Here is a 20,736-nt window from a genome sequence, read left to right as displayed (position 1 = left end):
ACAAGATTGAGTTAATGTCTTCTAATAGTCTCATACGGAGCAATCTGAAAGCAGACACTATATGAGAGGGAGCATGCAGCATCGTGTTAATGAATGTGTACATAGCACTCCATTTGGTTTGAGAGGTGGGAAAAAAAATGTAATTAGCAAGTTCTAAGCGTCACAGCTCTCTCCATATTTCTGTCAGCTGGGATAAGTTTACCATGGTGTGAACGAAGCCACAATGTCTTGGAGATGATTCATATTTGATGAAGGCTAAGTGCAGGGAGGGAACCATAAGGCTTGGTTTGCTGTTTGGGGAAGTGTGAGCAATTGTATGTGACTAGGAGAAAAGGTCAGCTTTGTTTGGCATCAGTGTAGGTCACCACAGAGAATTTCCCCATCTTTTGTTAATGGGTGCATTCACAACAAGCGTTTTTTGCAAAGGTTTATTTAAAACTTGCTGGGTTTATTTTGGCTAATTTGGTCTCAAGTCTCATGCAAGGTTTTTTTTAAGGAGGAAAATGTTGAGCAATTGTAACCAGCAAGATATAGCGATAAAGCTCATTACACTTAGATAAAATCAATGGGGATTGGAATTAAGTTACCAATTAGGGGTAGGATTCAAAAGACAGCCTTCTTCAAATGGGACCATGTAAAGCAAACCAAAATACAAAAATGCACAAAATAACAGTTTCCGTACAATTAAGACGATATAAAAAAACCAAACCAAATGTCTTTTACACTACATGCCCGAAAGAATGAACACACCTGTCCCTTGTGTTTTTGCGACGCTATTTGTCATGGTTTAGAGTAGGCCCCTTAGTTCTTAGTTAAGGAGTAAAATATTAATACTGCAGCGTGCATGCAATGACATGTTAGAAAATAGTGTGCCTCATCCTTATCTAGCACCTATTGGAAGAACTGGAATGAAGAACTGGAGCGCTGACTGCAAGCCAGGCCTTATCGGCCAACATCAGTGGCCTACGTCTCTCAAGCTGTTGGCTGAATGGGAGCAAACCTTCAGCCAGGAGTACAAAGTCGTATGGCTTCCCAGATGAATGGAGGCTGTTAAAGCAGCATATTCATGCCTGTGCTGCTGAAATATCATATTCAAAACCTACATATGGATGTAATGTTTGCATAGTATGTGTATAGTGTATAGCATATATATGAAGCCACTTTGAAAGTCATGAGCCATCTCAATAATCTACAACTTTCATTGAACCCTCTTTTGGCTGTGAAATATTAACCAATAAGGTATGGATACATATTTAATGAACAATTTTACATTTCAACTGATTTATTGTATTATTGCGGTGAAACGCTGCACAATCCAACAGACCTTAAAATAGGTAATTAGTTGGCAACAGTATAGAGCCTATTAGTAATAGATTAATTTAAACCTGGGGAGTAGAGAAGCTGGCCTAATCCTAGTCATGCACAAGCCAGGATATTTTATCCAAAGCTGTTCAAAGCATCTAAATATGGAAGCAGTGAAATACTGGATGTTTGGCCGGGCCCACAGTATATATTCCTAGACAGAATCAAAGCAGTTTTTGTTTGTAGAGATTCCAAGAGGTCAGATCACACCTAGTTTATGTCTGGTCTTTCTTTTAATGCACTGACTCGAGGGCAGCCTGGTCCCGCATTCGGGGAAAAAAGCACCTAAAAAGGGCACCGGGGGGGGGGGTTGCAAAGAGACTGAGGTACACTTTAGCTTTGGGCATGATTTATTTTTAAATAGCAGACTGCATGAGCAGTGTTATATAACTATGCATACTGAAAAGGTTAATACCATCGGGTAAGCACCCTTACCCTAAATGTGCATGCTTGGTAGTCCATTTTTGGAGTCAGCAACATTTAATTTTCATATGGAAATCCTCCCTCTTTGAAGACAGCCATGACGACTTAATCATATGGACTGGTAGATAAAAACAATAAGCCGATACCTGTTAAAAGCTAAAAATATCTGCAGACTAGAGTGTTGATTCTCAGTGGGATTAACAGTGTAAGAAACTGTTTAACATCCTCTGATTCAAAGTTAATATCCCAAAACAATTCTAAAAGTCAGGGTTTGCATTATGGTGGTAAGCACCACGCTAGGCTTGACAAGTAAAATATGTTATACAAAGTAATAAATGCGTTTTCTTTTTCTTTAACACAGTCAAAAAAGGAGAATGTGTTATTTGAATTTGATACAAACTTGATATACCGTCTTAGTAATGTGGTACCACTTTCTAATAACTTTACTTAATAAAAAAAATAAACGGTGTATGAAGTGAAAGTATTGCTTTTTTCTGTAAAATACATGTAATATCCATGTAAGCTTTCTAGTCACTATGACTACGTTGCTGTCGCTGATGACTGCAGGCTATGCATAAGCATTGGAATTACAGGCAGGTCGTGAAAACAGCATGAAGAGCCGAGGCTGACTGATGCACTATTTATTCCATGCAGCAACATGGTGACGCTACACTGATGGCAGTGCGAGTGGGCAAAATTACCAGGCTGCCTCTCCACAGGCCTGACTGATTATTCTCAAAAACTAGCCTGGGTGCACCATTATCCCCTTGTTTCTGAGGGGGTGCCCGATTGTGCTGCCATACATGCAGGAACGTTAATAAAACAGAACTTCAGAGGAAGCCTGGGTTCGGGGAAAATAAGGCACAAGTGAGCTACCAGTGGTCTGGTCTGTATATGTACATTAACTACAGCCCAGTAAAGCCAGCAGTTATGAAGAATCACTTTTTAGCATGAGTGGTGTAGTATTGTGATGAACCTTTGGAAAACCCTAATATATTAGGACAAAATCCCAAACAGCATTCTTTTAACACTTTTTTTCTAGAAAACAGTCCAGTACGGTAGATAAAGATTTAACTACATCCTCTAGTTTTCATTTACTTGCCAGGACTTTCAAAACATAAGAGTATTTTTAGTAATACATTGTTATCCGAGTTGTTTCTCAAAAGCCAGAAAAAATTATCACAAATGCCAATCAAATCACAAACATGTATTCTTTATTAAGTTTCAAACAAACAATCAAAACACCAAATGCTATCTTCAATTATGATCATTTAAGTGAAGCTGCTTTATTTTTACACATCAATTTAATGATTATTTGATTGTCAGAATTGCCATAGATTCATTTTCTTTCTGAAACGGAACGAGCAAGATCATTCTGAAGCAACTTTTAGGTTCGAATATTAAATTTCCTTTTATCTCCGCGTGTCAAATAATGTATTAAACTTTAGAGCATTTGGTAACTGATCATCTTGTGTCCAGAGTAAGGATCGTATTGAGAGCACAATGACCACGCGGTTGTGTCAGGGCTGCTAATATGAAAGGCTGAAAAAAGATTTGACTGCTGTGAAAACAATCCCTCACATATGCAATCCTGCTTCAACAACAGACTTTTATCTCCACACTTAATCTACAGGACCAGTGTTAAAATATCAAAGGACGTCAGATTCTGCAAAAAACATGAGAATCAGCATAGCTACTAGCTCGTTATATCACAAATATGTTTTATGAAGACAGTATGTATGAAAGATGAAAAACTTGAAAATTGAAAACCAACACCTGATTTCCAACATGTCCTATGCAACAGCAAGGCCGAGCAGCGCCCACACATAATCCAATAGCCAATTCTAAAAATGGCTCATGAAACAATGGGTATCCACAAAATGTCTCTAAAAGTCCAACCTTAACCTTGAAGGTCATCACACACTGCCTAAATGAACAGCAACAACAAAACTACCATCCTACTTCCTCCACGTTTTTGTATTTTAGATTCCTCCCCCCCCCCCGCAGCTAAGCCTCCATTAAACAATGTCCAATTGTTCCAACTACTCATTAATTTCAGTGGGAAACACATTGCCAGTCTCTAAGCCATGGTAAATTATTCGCTGGCGCCAACTCAAAAATCATATAGAAAAGTGGCTGTGTCAGCTTTTGCAAAACACTGGTTCTTGTCCCAGCAGCTTCAATCTGTGTGGCGCCGCAGGAGTCTCCACTTGACTAACGTGAACAATGAGCAGTATCCAGCTTTAAAAACTAATCAGACGAAACACAAACTTTTCCATTCTATACTTGACCAACAGACTCGGTTTCTTTATAAAACCATAATGTCTTCTCAGGGTGACGGGCCTGACTTACAAAGAGAATTGCCAAAGGGTACATCGAATTCTTCATTCTGCATTGTGAATGAATGTACAGTACGTGTTTGAGGTATCAGCATTCATGGATGTGGTATGCTGCTCATATTCTGTCAGAAATGTAGGGCAGCTACATGTACAGAGGTCAGGGCCAACCAAAGAGTTTTTGGGGCCCATGGGAAAACTTGATTGAGACGGTCGCTTTGGGAATTTCAAATCCTTGTGGGCGGAACCTATCCTCTTAGACGCATGCTTTAATCATATTCAGTCAAGATCTGGTGGTGACCTTTAAAAACCAGTCGATACTGGAGTTTCAGTAAAAAAAATACAATACATTAAGCCATAGCTATTTTGTATTTAACAAAAAGGAGATGAGTTATTCAGACGTTATGACGATAAAAATGCCTAAACACAAGTAGAAATAGAGCATTTTTGCCTGAATGAAAATTGGCAAAATTTGTTATAAAATTTGAAACTCACAAAAACACCAGAAGGCAATTCTGACCAGATATAAAATGCCAGGTTTTAGTCCTTGATGTGTCTGATACTGTGTGCTAAAGACATATTTCAGTCAGTAACAAAAGAAAAACACTGGTGTTAAATACCTAGCCCCAATCAAAAAGTATCTGAAAATCAAAGAGAAACGAAGACAAAAGACATGTAAGGCCCAAACACAGCTATCTGAAAAAGTGAAAATTAAACACTGTACAGTCTATAACAGGCCGTTATTCAATCTTCACTTGAATTACTGTTCTTTAGCAGCCATCTTTAATAAGTGAGGGCTAAAGTAGGTGAGGGCCTTAAAACCAAGAACTCAATAAGCCTGGTATCTGCTGATTAATTGAGGTCATTTTGATATTTAATTTAAACAACTACTCAAAGACAAAAAATGATCAGCCTGGCTCAGTATTGCTTACTAATGAATCACTGTCCTTAGTATCAATGTCATTAGATATAGCATTTTGAAATAAAGATTTTCAACACAACTGACGAAAAAAAACTGTACAAAACAAACATTCTCACATACCTCTATATTGTATCATATCCTTAAAAGGCCTTTAAACATTAGGGGTGTGCCAAATAAACAACTTGAAAATGCAAATAACTCACCTGCTAGTATTATATATGTCTAGGGCTTGGATTGTTAAAGGTCACAACGGAAAGAGTGAATCTGGTCTGCGCTGCATTTGTCAAAGGTTGAAAGAAGTAATAAAGTTTGCCGTCTTAGTTTGGACTATAGAGCTCCGTGTTGTTGCTCTATAAATATAGTCGCAACACAACACCTTCCGCATAACTTGATAGCATGCAAGTAAAATCCTTGTTAGTCTCTGAAATTATTTTACAATAGGCAAAATTAAATTTACAAGAAAGAATCCTTTTAGAATTGTCCAGATGGTATCTGCCGTTTAAGACTCCAGAAGAGAGCTCACAGTTTTAAATAATCAATGTGACCCCATATGATTAATGTGCAAAATGTTCACGTCCTACATGAAATTCTCAGGGTTCATCTTAGTATTACAGAAGATAGTAAAAGATCAAATCGTAGTGCTGGACTTGCAGTCACAGTTCACTACTTTTGCAATTTGTCCTCTGAAATGACCCACAGATGTCATTTATCCAAACATTAGTGAGACAAAATAGAAAGCAGACTGACATGGCCATCACACTCAGCCTTTGCTATTTTTGCTCTGAAATGACCCACCCTTGTCATCTTTCGGCACATTAGCGTGACAAAATGGGAAGGAGATTGAAGTGGCACCATCTGTGGGTGACAGAGGACACAATGAATTGATTTTTACTGTCTAATGTGCTCTTTCACACTATGCCCCTTTTTATTAATATTGTTGACGGACCACGGAATATGTTACCAAATTAAAATCACAAATCACCAATTGATTGATGACCGATTTGACTACTTAATGACCCGGATAATACAGTTGTTACTCCAAAATGAGATTTGTTTAACCTTGAGGTGATTGTATTTCTGCCATAACATTGTTCAGATCTCTGGTGCATTGGACAACAGCAATCACTTGACAATTTTCCTTCCATATTTACAGGTCCTTCTACAGAAGTATACTTAACTTGATTGTACTGGTACACACTGAATTGTTCAACGGTTTAGTGCCGATGTTCCAGAGCATCAGTATTGTGGTTGTAATTGGGATAAATTGACCAAAAGTATTTCTTTAGCCCGCTTATTCAATAATATAATCATTGCCAAATTTACGATTTGTGGACTATGTAAAAAAAGATGTATCCGTTATGCTCTCGACCACTCGTAAACCCAAGAGAAGAAGAAAATATTGGAGAATGTCAGAAATTAATGGGTACTGACAACGTAACAACAAATCGTGGATACTAACAAAACCAAGGGGAAATTTGGTCTCGTATCGCTTCCTGAATGAAGCCTATTGTTATGGTCGGTTAAACAGATTGAGAATAAAAGGCCAAATAAGTGCGGTCTTCATTGTAATAAATGACATGGAGGCAAAAGTCTCAAAACCTAAGACTTCAACTATAAACTTGGAACAAGAGCACAGTCTTGCCTCACTTAAGGAGCTTATGATATATGCAAAAAAAAAGGACCTCCTACAATATGTGAGGTATAATGGTTCTATATGGCTTTCAAGAAGCACCATTAGAGCTTTCTAAGCATATAATTATCGGCCAATCATTCTGGTGTAGGAGGTAATATAATGTATGTGGAGCAAAGCGCCATCCTCCGCTCGCATTGTTCAACAGGTCAGAGATGACATGGAGGATGGAAAGTGACAGCGATGTGCTAAGTGGCTATGGAGGTGGTGGTGAGCGAGAGCATTGTTCTCAGGTTTCATTTTGACAAGCCAAAGGCTTGGATCGTGAACTAATGAAGTTGCTGTATGTAAACTCACAAAGTCCATTCTGTTAGTGGTCAAGTATGTTTACAAAAATGATAAAAAATGGGGAGAGGTAATATAAAAACTGTATAGTAGATGCGGCTATATCTCCATATTGTAATCTACTACTGCTAAGTCCGTCTAATTGGCCTCGTCCCCACCACTGTGGATGGGTGGATATACAAAGTCTGTTAATAACTGCTGGACATGATGCTGTCACTCCAGTTAGCTTCAAAATACCTAAACTTGTAAAGCTCCGCACGTAGGTGGTGAAGCGGACAACATTTACCTCCTCCTACAATAGGTAAACATAATTTCCTCACTGATCAATTATTAATGGGAAACCACCATGCCACCTCAAGTAAACAGTTTTCAAAAGGTCAGTGGCCCCTGAAATGCACAGATTCAGAATGCAACATTTTCTTCAGCTCTACTGATTACTGTTTTGCGGGCATTGTACCATCACAACTGGTAACTCAAAGAAGAAATGTTAAGATAAGCCACGATTCTGTTCAGCAATCAGCAATGTAGAGGGAATTAGAGGATCCTGGCATGTCAGGTCAACTCTGCAATGCCAGACAACCAATCAATACGCAGACAGTCTGCTAGACTCGCAGCTTCTCATCCTCAAAAAATATTCTTATGCGGATTAACTGCTCCTTCACCCATTTTCATTTTTAGTCGAGAAGGTATTAATCTGACAGCCAAGTGAAGCCCAACAAATACTACACACTTCAAAGCAGCGGGAACTGCTTTGAAAAAAAAAAAAAAACAGCCGGGTTCAAACATTTCCTTTCATTCCTATTTTCAGTCTGAGACATATACCCTTCCCATGGTGTTATAAACAACTTCCAGTAAACCCTAATATAAATAGTAGCTTATTGATGTTCCAACTGAACATTTCAGCTCATTTAAAGTTGGATCCACTGCTTAAGTCGAGTATGTTAGGGCTGAGGGAGCAGGTAAAGTCTTGTGTAAATTCTCAAGACCCACAACACATAAATACACCAATGTTGTCTTTTTACTAAGTAGATCCCGTCGATCTGTCATGTTCACTTTATTGTTATTTAAAGATTTTTCAGTTCCAATTGCAACTGCAGGCACTTTGTCAAAGTCTGGCTCATTTATTTCAAATTCAGTTAGTGATGTCCTACATTTCACTGAGTCGTTCACCTCCTACACAAAGCAAAGTGTCTTTTGGCTGCACTGCATTTAGTCTGCTGTTAAAGTATAATTAGAAGACGAAGTACAAACATTACTTATTAAGTGCTTGGCTATGGAAAACTCATGGAGGAATCACAATGCCCACACACAGGGACGCTCCCGAATAACTTGTAATGGATGGAGGGACGGACAACAGTTTCAGCATAACAGCTTGTCCTGAGGTCAAACAGCAAAGAGACATGACCTGGCAGAGAGGCTTGGGTTCCAAGTGTTGTCCGTCCATTAAAGTTGTGTGGGAGCATGGCGTGCAGGCACTCTGCTTTTGTTCCCTTTGGTGGACAAATTGGTGTCTGTGCCTCCCGCAGGATGTGATTTCTCCCTGAGTGCTCGCTCAATGCGAGTGCTTGGGGCTGGGTCTAGAGAAGAACTTGCCTTTTTTGGATTGTTACGAAGTAAAAGTGCAACCAGATACAAGACAACTGAAATATGTTCTGCTATCCAACTCCAATGTAGCTTAAAACCCCTAAAATCAATCAATGTTTTTCCGTGGGCACTGACCTGCGGGGAAAAAAGAAAACTATACTATATTCTTATTTCTGTTGCCATTTGTAGTGATTTATCAGAAATATTCATAATTTTTCCATGTTATTGCGTGCCTTATTCAAGGGAGAGAGCAAGAAGATATATGCATTGAACTGGATTCAAAGTCTTTCAGATCAGAGGCTGATGGAGAACAGGGGGTGGGTTGTCCTATTTGCTGAAATCTTGTTGTTTCCAGGGCCTGATTAATTGTGTTACTGGAAATAAACAAACCAAATGTACACTTATTTCCACTAAGAGACAGATGCCAAAATAAAAATACACCCTCTTTACATTTCAATCTTTGGGGAGTGGTTATATAATAGTCTTATAATACTGTGGTCTTTGAAGCGAAACTCATCTTGGCATTTTGATAAACAAGTTACTTCTTTTGTAAAGTGTCCATGTAGTTTGCAAGTTATCTGCTCTAGAAGACATTGTCAAGTCAAAATGTTCAGTCTAAGTCATAATAACCACATATCTACTCATCCACAGTCAAATATCCCCATACAGACACTAGATTCTAGAAGGCCAAACTGCAGAGAGCTTGCGGCGCAAAGCACCGCAAGCGTAGCATTCCATCAAGGGTACTTTGTGAGTCAGGAAAACCCTGAGTTCACATTGAACATCCTCTTTATAGTCTTCATCAATAAGATGTTTGCTGCCAATTCTAACTGCACTAAATGCTGAATAGACTCACTGGGCAAAGGAATCCCGTTTATGGTGCCAACATGCCATTTCTGCTTTAACTCCGTTTTTCATATTGGTAGGCAACAGAACCTGACAACTTGATCAGGAGCTAGTCGGCTCCCGAGGAATAAGAAACCAAAAAGGCAATAGAGCTACTATACTGATAAATCAAAAAGGTGTTTTAAATTGCTTCCGTTATTTTTGGCTTTGGACAGGAACCTTTTTATTACCTACTGTGACACCCACGGGATGCTAGCACTATGTAGAACTTCACAGGCTGCTACTGCTTTGACAAGTAACATGAACATATTTATATACTGTACATCACGATATCACTTTCATTGCCAAAAAGAACACCCTGTAATTCACAGCACAGCAAGTGAACAATCTGACGGGGTGTAGAGACTGAAAACAGCACAGTCAACCACGAGGTAAACGGTATAATTATCCCCATTACATTCACCATGTATTATACGCGCAATGTGCGTTTACACTGTTTCATTGGCCAACACCGTCAATTGACATATAATATGACAGTTGAGCCTGGTTCAACCAAGGGCTGGGTGTGAAAGAGTTAACTATATCATGAAAACAATCGGCGTGTACAAGTGATTTATGAGAACTTGCAGCATTCACCAATTTTCTTGCCTTTATATTTTTCTTTTAGGTACGAATTCAGTTTACAATTGGTCCTGACCCGTCGTAGAAGTCGTGTACAATTAGTCTGCTGTAATCCAAGCCTACATTTTTCACAAATGGATCGTACATATTTCATTACAGTTAAGAAATTTTGAGTTTGAAAACCTTAGATAAATTACACTCTGCAATTCAAATTATAGGCTAATATAATTCTAAATTCATTAATTTATCCTCACAAAATCACCATTCATTTTTAAATTGGCTACTGTCGTATAACACGACAATATCACTGTGATCAGCTCAAACTGCAAAACTTAAATTATTTGTATTGTAAATAATTTAGATAATTTGTCTTTAAAAATGACAATTAATGATAGTCACGATTTCATAGTCATTTAATACATCTGGCCAATGCATTAGTAAATTAACGGTTTTAAATAGTGTCTATTAAAGCCTTTCTTAATGTGATTTTAATATGCAATGCATTTAGTTTAAAAAGGTGTGCGTTTGCTAAGACAGTCGGGCATTCATCATTTGTGCGTATGCATGGTCCGAGGCACATCTAAAATTGTTCAAAGTACGAACAAATTCAAGCAATTAAATATCGATGAATCCCGGATTCATGCGTAAAACGCTTGTATGCACCGTTTGTGAATGGAGCCCAATATCCTCTCCTTGCAATAGCTCAGTGTTCATCCCTTGTGAAGAAACATACTGTGTTAGTCGGCCTGAATAATGACTAGTGAAACATGAAGTAACTCCTGAAGGTTTTTGTGTTATTGCCAGTTATTTTTCAGCGCAAAAGAGAAACAGATTGGGACACTAAATGGAATTAAGTGGTGCTTCGCAGCCTTACAATATACAATTTCCGTACAAGGGAGGGCCCCAATTGTTTTTTAGCAGGTAAGATTTCCCTCTGCATCATCCAACTAGGACACAAAGGAAATGAGATGGTGCCTTATTGTGCAGCAGTTGTCTGGCATTAGTGCAGAAAATATCAGTCAAGACAGAGTTACAATAGATGAGACAAAGGACGGGAACTGAGCACGGCGGGGAGAAGGGATCCAGTTCCATGCGATACAGTGAATCAGCCTGAAGGGTCTCATCAGGAGCAAATTCCCTGAAATGTAATACAAGCTGAAGTGTTATGTAAAATGAAAGATGGGAGAAACCCAGATCACTCAAGCCTACTGTGCCACGATGGCGGATGCATACCTGTATTGTATTCAGAAGGGCATTAATTTCCCCTCAGACGATTACAGCGGAACACCAGCTGTATTGTTTATTTGGTTGAAAGCACAAATGATATGCATTGATTCCTTATTCAGGCATTGTTGAACTTGGCATTGTATCTATGAATGCCGGCAAAATGGGCCCAATTACGGCGAGCGATGCCTCCCTGTGACTCCACAGTAGAGCAAGATGATGAAGGCCTCAAACTGGGAGGAAAAGAGCAATCAAAGGCCACTTGTTGTCTTTTGTAAATTCAAAAGACGGAATGGAAAACATTTCTCGCTGTGACTGACAATGGCTCACTCGGGACAGCAGATTAGATTAGTCAACCGCAAGCACGGATTATAGGGCTTCCACATTTTTTTTACTGTTAGAACGGCACCTGTGTCCTTGGCATGACCGTGATTTGTCAATTATGTGAATGTATGTATACATAAATATACCATTGTGTGTTAAGACTGTTGGTAAGACTCACTTTGGCCTCTGATAACTTGTGAAAGGTATAAAGGTATGAAAGCCAAATGTATTATTTCATAAGTACAAAAACAGAATTACTCAGACACATTAGCTATTATTGTTTGCTGTTAAGCCACCATCAATGAAACTCAACTCCCTCAAAAAAAAAATGGAGGTATTATACACGGTTGAGCTGATGGAAGACTTTTAATGTGAAACATCTTAATGTAGAGTTTTACTGACAGTTATTAGAGAGTGAAAACAGAATTTCTGTACGAATACAACATCACTGAATTGTTATACTTATGGAATAAATGCAGCAAAAATGTGCATTGTACCGAATAAGTCAAAATAACAGGTAAACCTGGGGGAATTGTTGGAAGATGAGTGATGGCAAGGCTCTAATATAACCTTGGTGAAATTAAAGACCTGGTTCTCTCTGCTGATGCTGTAAATAAAGGCCAGTATTGTGAATTTATGGCATGGAGATTGTTAACAACGAATACACAACAATTTAATCAAGCGTGTATTCAGCCAGCGGCACTATGAATGCGGGAAGAATCCACAGGGGTTGAATTCTGTGAGGAAATCAATGCATTTAAATGTGTCATTTCATACAAGGACTGTATTCATTTGAAGCGTTCTTTTATCATCTCAAGCATTTCAGTCATTCTCAATCGCGTCGGCTCATTTTTTTAGAAACGGTCCCAACATTCCCTTAACTGTCAGTGCAATTGTCACAACTGTTTCATGGGACATCACAAGTCTATTGCGTGTCTGCAACAACTCACCCAAAACATTTCATTCATGCTCCCAAACTCGAGTTATTGTGTCAGTAAATTTGCCAGTGCCACCAAAATGGAAAGTTATTTTGTCATCGTGTGAGCCGTACTGGTCAAAATGTTTAGATGTTTTTCTCACCATGGCAGTTAACCCTGGAAATGTTTCTTATGTACAAATTTGTGTTTTTGACACAGGCCGCTTACTGTACTATACAAGAATGTCAGTTTGGTCGTCTGAACACTGTTGTGTTTCGTTCCAAGCTGAGTAAATGTATTTGTGTGGCAGTGTGTTACATGTACTGTAAACAGAACATTCACCTTTGATCAAAAAAAAAGCATGCAACACCATGTCAGGCCTCAGGAAGACCTTACAGATCGAAACGTTGCCTGAAACAGAGAAATCAACTATTTATTTGGAGCCTAACAGTGTGCCCTGCAGTTTAGGGGGTTTTGTCTTGCACCGGAGTATTTTTGCCTGGATGTGCAAACACCTGGTCCCTGGTGCGGAAAAAAAAGGAAAAGAATTGGGCCACAGCACCATATGATAGATATAATATATATATTTTTTTTTCTGTCATCACATTTTTCTTCTACTCTTATTTATTTTTTGGCTTGTGATCATATATATGTGCGTGTGTGTGTGTGTGTGTGTGTGTGTGTGTGTGTGTGCGTGAGTGAGTGCTTGCAGAGTGCTCCAGTTGTCAGTGTTTGGTCAGGATTGCTTCCATGTGTCAGAGGTGCGGGGCAGATCCACCTGCCGGAGGCTGCTCTCTGATGTTGCCAGGGCTTCTCCTTGGGCTTCACAATGAAAGGCCAGCTGTTGTTTTTTTTTTCCATTGTTTCTCTATGAGAGAGAATGAAAAAAAATCAAGTAGAGTGAAAACACTCTACTTGAGGGTCCTAAAGGCAGCACAAGAGGAAGGATTGGTGGCGACCAAAAAAAACAAAGAATCATCCTCTGGTAGTCATTCAAATCCATTCCAAAGTGTACGACAATCTGGCCTGAAGTTGACAACATAAAAGCTCTAACCAAAGTGCAGACAGACCAACCCGACCAAGAAATTACGTTAAATTCCAACCCCAAGACAAAATACACAATGTAATGGAATCATTCTGTCAGATTGAAAGCCAAAAAACAAAAGACCTTGGAAGCGTCACCATCGAAGATTCATTCAACCTGACTCTATTCAATAAATGGACAGACAGTAAGGTGTCAGCTGGCTGGACCGTCTCTGTCTGGACTTCCCCGTTTGGCCCAATCATGGTGTTTTTAGAAACGCATAACGTAGGGCGGCGCAACCAATCGCTGTGTGCCTCTCACAGTGGCAGTTGAGCCGTGGCGGTGCCGTAACGCAGACAGACAGGAGGGAAGAGCGGTGAGTGATGACTAAGAAACGTTTTGTTCCAAAAAAGAAAAGTCGATCCTGCTCAAAGACGACAGCCGCACTGACTATTTAGTAAAAGGTTAAAAATATCGCATTTCTCTGTGAATGAGAGGGAGACTGGAGTGTGGGGAGGGAGGGAGTCCGAACGACCTATATGCATTTAGCACAAATGGAAAAAAAAGAGATTGGACTCACTCGTTTGAACTGATCTGTAATTGTATCCTGGTCACCAACATATCTTTATCTGTAGCTACAGTGGCTTATGTTAAAACATGCACTGACCGATTACATGCTCATGGGGTTTCCACATCTGATAACTGTACAGATTATGTTACTGCATTGCCTATTTGTCGCCTCAAATGTTTTCAGAAACATATCTAAGTGTTTAGCCATAAAACAGAAAAAAAAAAGCTTGTCACCCGTCCGCCTTGTGCAAGACAGTCATGGGTAAACCAAGCTCCGCCCATCGGCCTGACGCAAACCCAACTGTTTAAGGGTTGCGCCACGTCCTTCTGTTTGCTGGACGTCCACCATAAGTCTCCAGTATGGGTCACGCTCCAAAAGCGGCAGATGTCTTTCAAACTCCAGGCCTCCAGTTTGTAGCACAGACTTTTTATAATAAGTCTGTAGTGTCCGAGCCTGAGCTGAGAAAACCCTGAAGACAGACTTGACAAAGCTCCTCCAGAGCCGCAAAGACATTCTGCAACTGTTCTCACAGTCCGTCTATGTCGCACAAAACCATATTGAGAAAAAAACGATCTTGATTGGTTAAATGACTGAAGTGCCCCTCAAAATTATAATTGGCTGAGTGATTTTTCTGTGTACAGTAGAGCTGGAAGTGAAAAAGTGGACACGACTTGTTTACTTTAATCCCTGAATGAACGCAGTCTGGCCTTGTGATGCCTCGGCTCCCTCGAATCTTATTCTCACCCCTTGAACTAGGCTGCATTTGTTCTTCGTACACACTTGCTAGAGGCCTCAGCTGGACTCCTACAAGTGATCTTTGGAAAATATTTGCATTCACCTCACTAGCCTTTTGTACATCAACATTATGTAAATACGATCATAAATATGCAACTGTCAGTTCAATTTGACTCATTTCACAGCCAGATTGTCAAACTTGAACAGCACAGTCGAATTCGATACCTCGGCCTATAGGCTGCATTCAGGACGGCAGATTGCTGCCCACGCCCCCTCCCTCACCCTCCAACCCTCAAGAGATTTGGAATCGGAGGGTGCTTACTTGACACCCCATCAGTCGGCGGCTCACTAACAAGTAGGCCCATGAATCTTTTTTCCTCCGTTTGATTACACTAAGTGCACAGAGGCCAGATGCGACCCAGCCCAGTCATCTGTCGGCTTGCCAGCAGAGTCACTGTAGACTGGCTGGGGTAGGAAGAGGAAGAGGAGGAGGAGCCGGGGGGATGGGTCACTTGGGGTCCTCTCCCTTCAGGAATAAAGCCATTGTTCTTCATTACAGCTGGAGAGGCTGCTGGGGGGCACAGAGGGAGAACAAGTCCATTTCCACACCTGTTTTCCATCACCAGGGCTCCTACCAACTTGACTGAGCCAAAACCATGCTGCTGTTCAACAGAGTCTGAGACAGGCTTCCTTTGTAACTGAAGCTGCACAGAGTCAGTGCCGGTTCGCAGTGATAACAAATGTGGCAATTTTAATATAAGAAAATAAATAAATTGTACTTGGAAACAAATGAACTACTACTACTATTTTTCAGCTCATTACGGATGACGAAATGAAACTCGGCAGCCATATTGGCAACAATACTTTGTATGGTATTAAGAAATAAACAAATCTGTTTCAAATGAGACAGATATTTGTGATGATATGGGTTTTGGGACAACAAACATCACCTGCTGTGAGAGACTTCACAGCATGGTGATTATTGTGGTTTGGATACTAAGACAATACATTTCTCAATGCCTGGCATCGACAAAGTAGGAATGCTTTGTGTGCAGCAGAGATCTCAACTCCTGCTCCTGAAGGAGCATCATTCTGGATACACGAGACTAACTAGCTCAATACAATAACCGATGAACAAAATGAATGTTTGTGAAATGAGCAAAATATCAAGATTCACCTTCTCATTTTGGACCTTTCAGACTCCATGAAATGGGGACTTCCTTGAATACTGTCATTTGTAACTGTAAACTGACAGTATGGCAGACTGAACACACAGCGCCCATCATTCATTTTGTGAGCGAAGCGATGAATCTGAGGAACAGACGACGACAACAACAACAGGCTCGAGGGTGACAAGGGATAAGCACGCCACATGAGATCAAATCTTAAATGAGCTTTCACATGGAAGGGGTGGTGGTAAACAATCACGTCTGAGATTCATTGTGTGTGCACGTCAAATACATTTTGAGATTTTTTTCTTTTTTAAATCAAAAGACTTTTCTCTGAGTGGTAGACATGATACCCGCGATATTAATACAGTTTGGAATCATCCCAACGAAACTCCAACTATGTATTGAGCAGTTTGGTGTATTTAAATTACTTCAATAAAGACATATATTAATAAAGACATCTTTAGTCTGATGACCATTAATGAGTCAGACTAATTGTATAGAGGCAAGTAAAAATTGACCGTCATTAATGTTGAGCAGTAAAGATGGCAGTTCATGCACCCTTCAGCTTGCATATACATATATAAGCAATCATCAGTAATGTAAACAGTGAACTCAAGCCAATAACCACCAGCATACAGAGAATACATAATGGTTTAAGTTATGCATTAGGCTTTATGGTAAAATAAGATGCTGTCTCTAATGCCAGAAGCAAATAGGTGGATTCACTCAACACATGGAGTACATGTAGTAAAAGTAACAGGTTGCAAAGGGATCTACTTTTCTCCTGTCCACCGTCTGAAGAGAGCATGATTATTTGCACTACATGAAAAACAAGCAACCTAAAATTGCAGAATCAACGGGGAATATGTAGGTATTCTCTGGCAAACATCAGATCTACACAGTAGACGCTCTCATCCACTGCAACGTCATGAAACATACGAATCAAAACCAGTGTGCAAGATCAAACACACGAGAACCATGTAAAAAAACTACTGAGAAAAGAACTTGTGTTTAAGTCACCCAAACACTCACCATACCTACATTTATTAACTTTGTCATGGTCATGTCAACATACTCTCTCCCTGCATTCAACACACAAGCGGACCCAGCTCTCACCGGCACTGTCTCACATTACATAACTTCACAAAAAATGAAAACAAATGTGCTTCTCACCAAAAACTGAAGGATTGCCCCACCAAGTTTTCAAGTCTCAGCAAGCTCTCCAGTAATGCCTCTAAAGCACCACGCCCCTGGTGTTCTCAGTGTATAATCTGCATTACACATGGACTTACTTCATGCTTATGTACAGAACCATTGGATAAAAGATGACTAAAGGACGTAGTAATGCACTGTGCTTTTCTTCTGATTCTTCTTCTCTCTTTTCTAACAAAAACATATTTTCTGGACATTACCTAAACTTTAAAAGCACCTTCACCGTTTAAAAACACACACAACATAAACAAAACGTGATTAAAATTTAGAAATCTGTAAATCAAGAGTAAAAAACGGAAGTCTAATAGTTTGTTGAAGTCAAATGAATGACTGCAATCACACTATTATATGATTGTGTGCAGACTTAATTAAGACACACTGCGTGTATATATATATAAAAATATACACACACGCACACACAATGTGCTTTTACTGGTACTTTGGTGACAACATGTTTTCAGGCTGTCTCTAATTAACTCTATGAAATTCATTTTTAGTTATCTTTCTTGTTTGAAAATGAAGAAGCGTTCACCTCAGCGCCCGGTTGGAGCCCCTCATCTTTGACGAAAGAATAACTTCACCAAATGAAATGAATATAATAGGGTTTTGTGAGATTTACTCATGGTAAAATGTGACTTCCTGTTTGAGTCAGTTAAATAAAATGGCATATATATATTCTGCACCTATGCACCAATGACCTATCCTATAAAAAGATTCGCTTATTTCCAAAAAGGATGAACGTTGTCTGGGGGGGCGGGAGAGAGAGACTCTCTGTATCCACTCCCTCATCTGAAACAAAAGCCTCGGCAGTGGAACGCAGTGAGCTGTGAATGCTTCCTCATAAATCCATTTCATTCGGAGCACTTGTGTGATTTGATGACCGTGCGAGGTGAGCCCGCGTGCCAGAATGGAACTTATATAGTTGGGGTGAAATTAACTAATGCAGGCTTCTCTTTGGCCGCACGGCAATTCTTACCCCCAATTCTTACCCCCAAAGCACCAACCTCCCATTTATTTTTATTTCGTTTGAAATCAGTGGAGCCCTTTAACGTGAAGGTACAGTCGTGCACACTGCCCAGAGATCAGCAAGACCCTGTTCAGCTCGTGCCTTATGAGTCTGTCAAACTGTCTCCTCCAAATCAAAAACAACATTAAGCAGCGTGCACCCATTTTCATGGCTGTAACGTAATGGATTAAAACCCTGTTGGATAATCCACAATGTGACAAAACGGCGACATCTGCCTCGCCGTCATTCTCCGCATCAGAGGCTCGAACTCAGCAGAAAAAAAGGTTTATGGGCTATTCTTATAAAGAGCAGCTTCTTTTTTTGCGCGGAGTAACTTTAATGTTTGAAATCATTCATGACAGAAGTGACTTGACGTCACCACGAAAAATCCCCCACAAAGCCGCAGTGTCACGACATAGATGTTTAATCGTGTCACCTCTTTGAATGGGTTTCTAGTTTATAACAGCATGCGCGTGCGGTGGAGGAGAAGGGGGGGCACGTTGCTCCGACTACTAGTATTTCACTACATCCTCATATCAATGCGCAAAGATAAACATATTACTCCCCCCCCAAACCGACTGTGCGTCTCTCTTATGAAAACAGGGACTTCGTACTGACAACATTGTAGCCAAACACAACACTTCATTGCATCAGTCCGGGGTAAATAAAACGTGTGTTTGTGTTCCGCAGCCCGCCAACTCGCAGATATCACTCACAACGTCAGCAATCGTTTAAAAGCTATACAATTCACTCCTCACGAGCTTTATCCGGAACCCCTTTTTAAAAGCATCTGACTCAGATTACTACACCCGCACGAACCTTTGATGTTTCCGTGCATGATGCTACTGCGTATACCCAGTCCTGATTTCACACACACACACACAGGAACCCAATTGGGAACTCGGGTAAATAAATCTTCTCTTGTCTACCAGCACGAGTGCATGCATGTAAGGAGGTCACTGAGGCCATTGTTTGGACCACTCCGAGGTGTTCTTCACTTCGGCATGCGTTTAAAACACTGAGCAGTTGTTGTTTCATTGGAATTACAACTTTCATAACAGCTTCGCCCGCGGTTCAGATGGCACAACGTTACGCACCGGATCCTAGCGGGATAGCCGATAGTGAACGATTAAAAAAAAAAAAAAACTGTGATTAATTGCTAAATAACTGCAGATTCGGGAGCCACCTTATCGCCGATTTCATCAGAACGTCACAGTGTTGCGGATAGGTCTCGAGTTGCGTTCTCATTTGTATGAATCTCTCACTCAGTGGCGTCCGATTAAATTACCAGAGTTTTGAATGGAGTTTGCTTTAGCGTTTCCTCAAACTGCACGCTGGCAGTGCTGCTGCATATTCCACTTCCACGCACCGCTCTCTGTGATTTACAGCAGCCCGGGCTCCGTTCTGAACAATATGCCACAAAAGTAACCAAGCGAGCGGACAGAGCAAACAAACAAACCATTTGAGCATGCCAAATGTATCTCTTTATGCCTCCTCAGCGACAAAACAACACGCTATTTTGAGGTTGTGGTTTATTTTTTCGCAACAGAACTAGAGTTGCCAGCTGTGTAGCTGCAAAGCGATTTATAATGGTGAGCGGACCAAAGTGATGTATTCCTAAACAGCGTATCTGTAACGCCTGTTTGTACACGCGGACGCATAAATCTGCTCATCCTGTATTTCAACTTTACGGACAGTTTGCTTTTTTTCTTACTTGCTCAACAACAGCGTGCATCTAAATGCACTGACTGCCACGTAAAAACAATTGCTGGTAAAAAAAAATAAAAAAATGACACTCATCCATCTGCATCCACGCAAATCTCAGAGGAAAGTGTGCATTCCGTTTAGACAATGAATGGGAAAAAGTCCTACCTTTAAGAAGAGCCGCTTGAAACATGAATAAAAAGAGAATAGTCGCGAGAGAACCGCTGCCAGTGATCGCCATGTTGGACACCTGCTTCAGTATGGCAGAGAGAGGCAGCTTCACCTATAGCTACAACGGGAGTCAGATAATGAGATGCGAGCAAGGGAGGGTACTGTTTACCATATTAATTTAATTCGCAGTTTTGATAAATCGTTGTTGCTTTTAAATAATGTGTCTTGTATGCCACTAACTCTTTGAATTTACTCAGAATGGAGAAAAAACACAACTCTAGCGACGTTCTCAACGATTTTAACGCTGTGGAGGTCTGCAGAAGTGGCGAGTAGGGAGGCGTGTGTGTGTGTGTGTGTGTTATTGGATGGGTCCCATGATGGTTTCATGATCCTGTTGCTCCTGAACTTAACAGGTTTTTCCATATTTATATTTTTTTGTATTCGTGTGTTTTGGACATTTAAAAAACGGATTGATTCACCCAAGTGGGCAACATTTCAGGCTAGAAGGGCCAGGCATAGTGTTTTAGAAGCCAGAAGCCCCCCCCCCCCCCCCCCCGGAAGGACTGTGTGTGTGTGGGTGGGTGGGTGGGGGCTTCTGGCTTGGGGG

General features: G+C 40.3%; 1 protein-coding gene across 1 annotated transcript in view; it reads right to left on the bottom strand.

The window, feature by feature from the left end:
- Positions 1–20,199, bottom strand: part of cadm1a (cell adhesion molecule 1a) — a 330,300-nt gene extending 310,101 nt beyond the window's left edge. The window contains exon 1 of the mRNA XM_076102623.1: positions 20,127–20,199. Within this exon, the coding sequence (XP_075958738.1) occupies positions 20,127–20,199 (73 nt within the window). The remainder of the gene's footprint in view (positions 1–20,126) is intronic.
- Between the last annotated feature and the right edge of the window lie 537 nt (positions 20,200–20,736).

The sequence above is a fragment of the Anarhichas minor genome, unplaced genomic scaffold (genome assembly GCF_050575085.1).
Source record: "Anarhichas minor isolate MPS153535 unplaced genomic scaffold, ASM5057508v1 ptg000027l, whole genome shotgun sequence".
NCBI lineage: Eukaryota > Metazoa > Chordata > Actinopteri > Perciformes > Anarhichadidae > Anarhichas > Anarhichas minor.
This window is presented reverse-complemented; position numbering and strand designations above follow the sequence as displayed.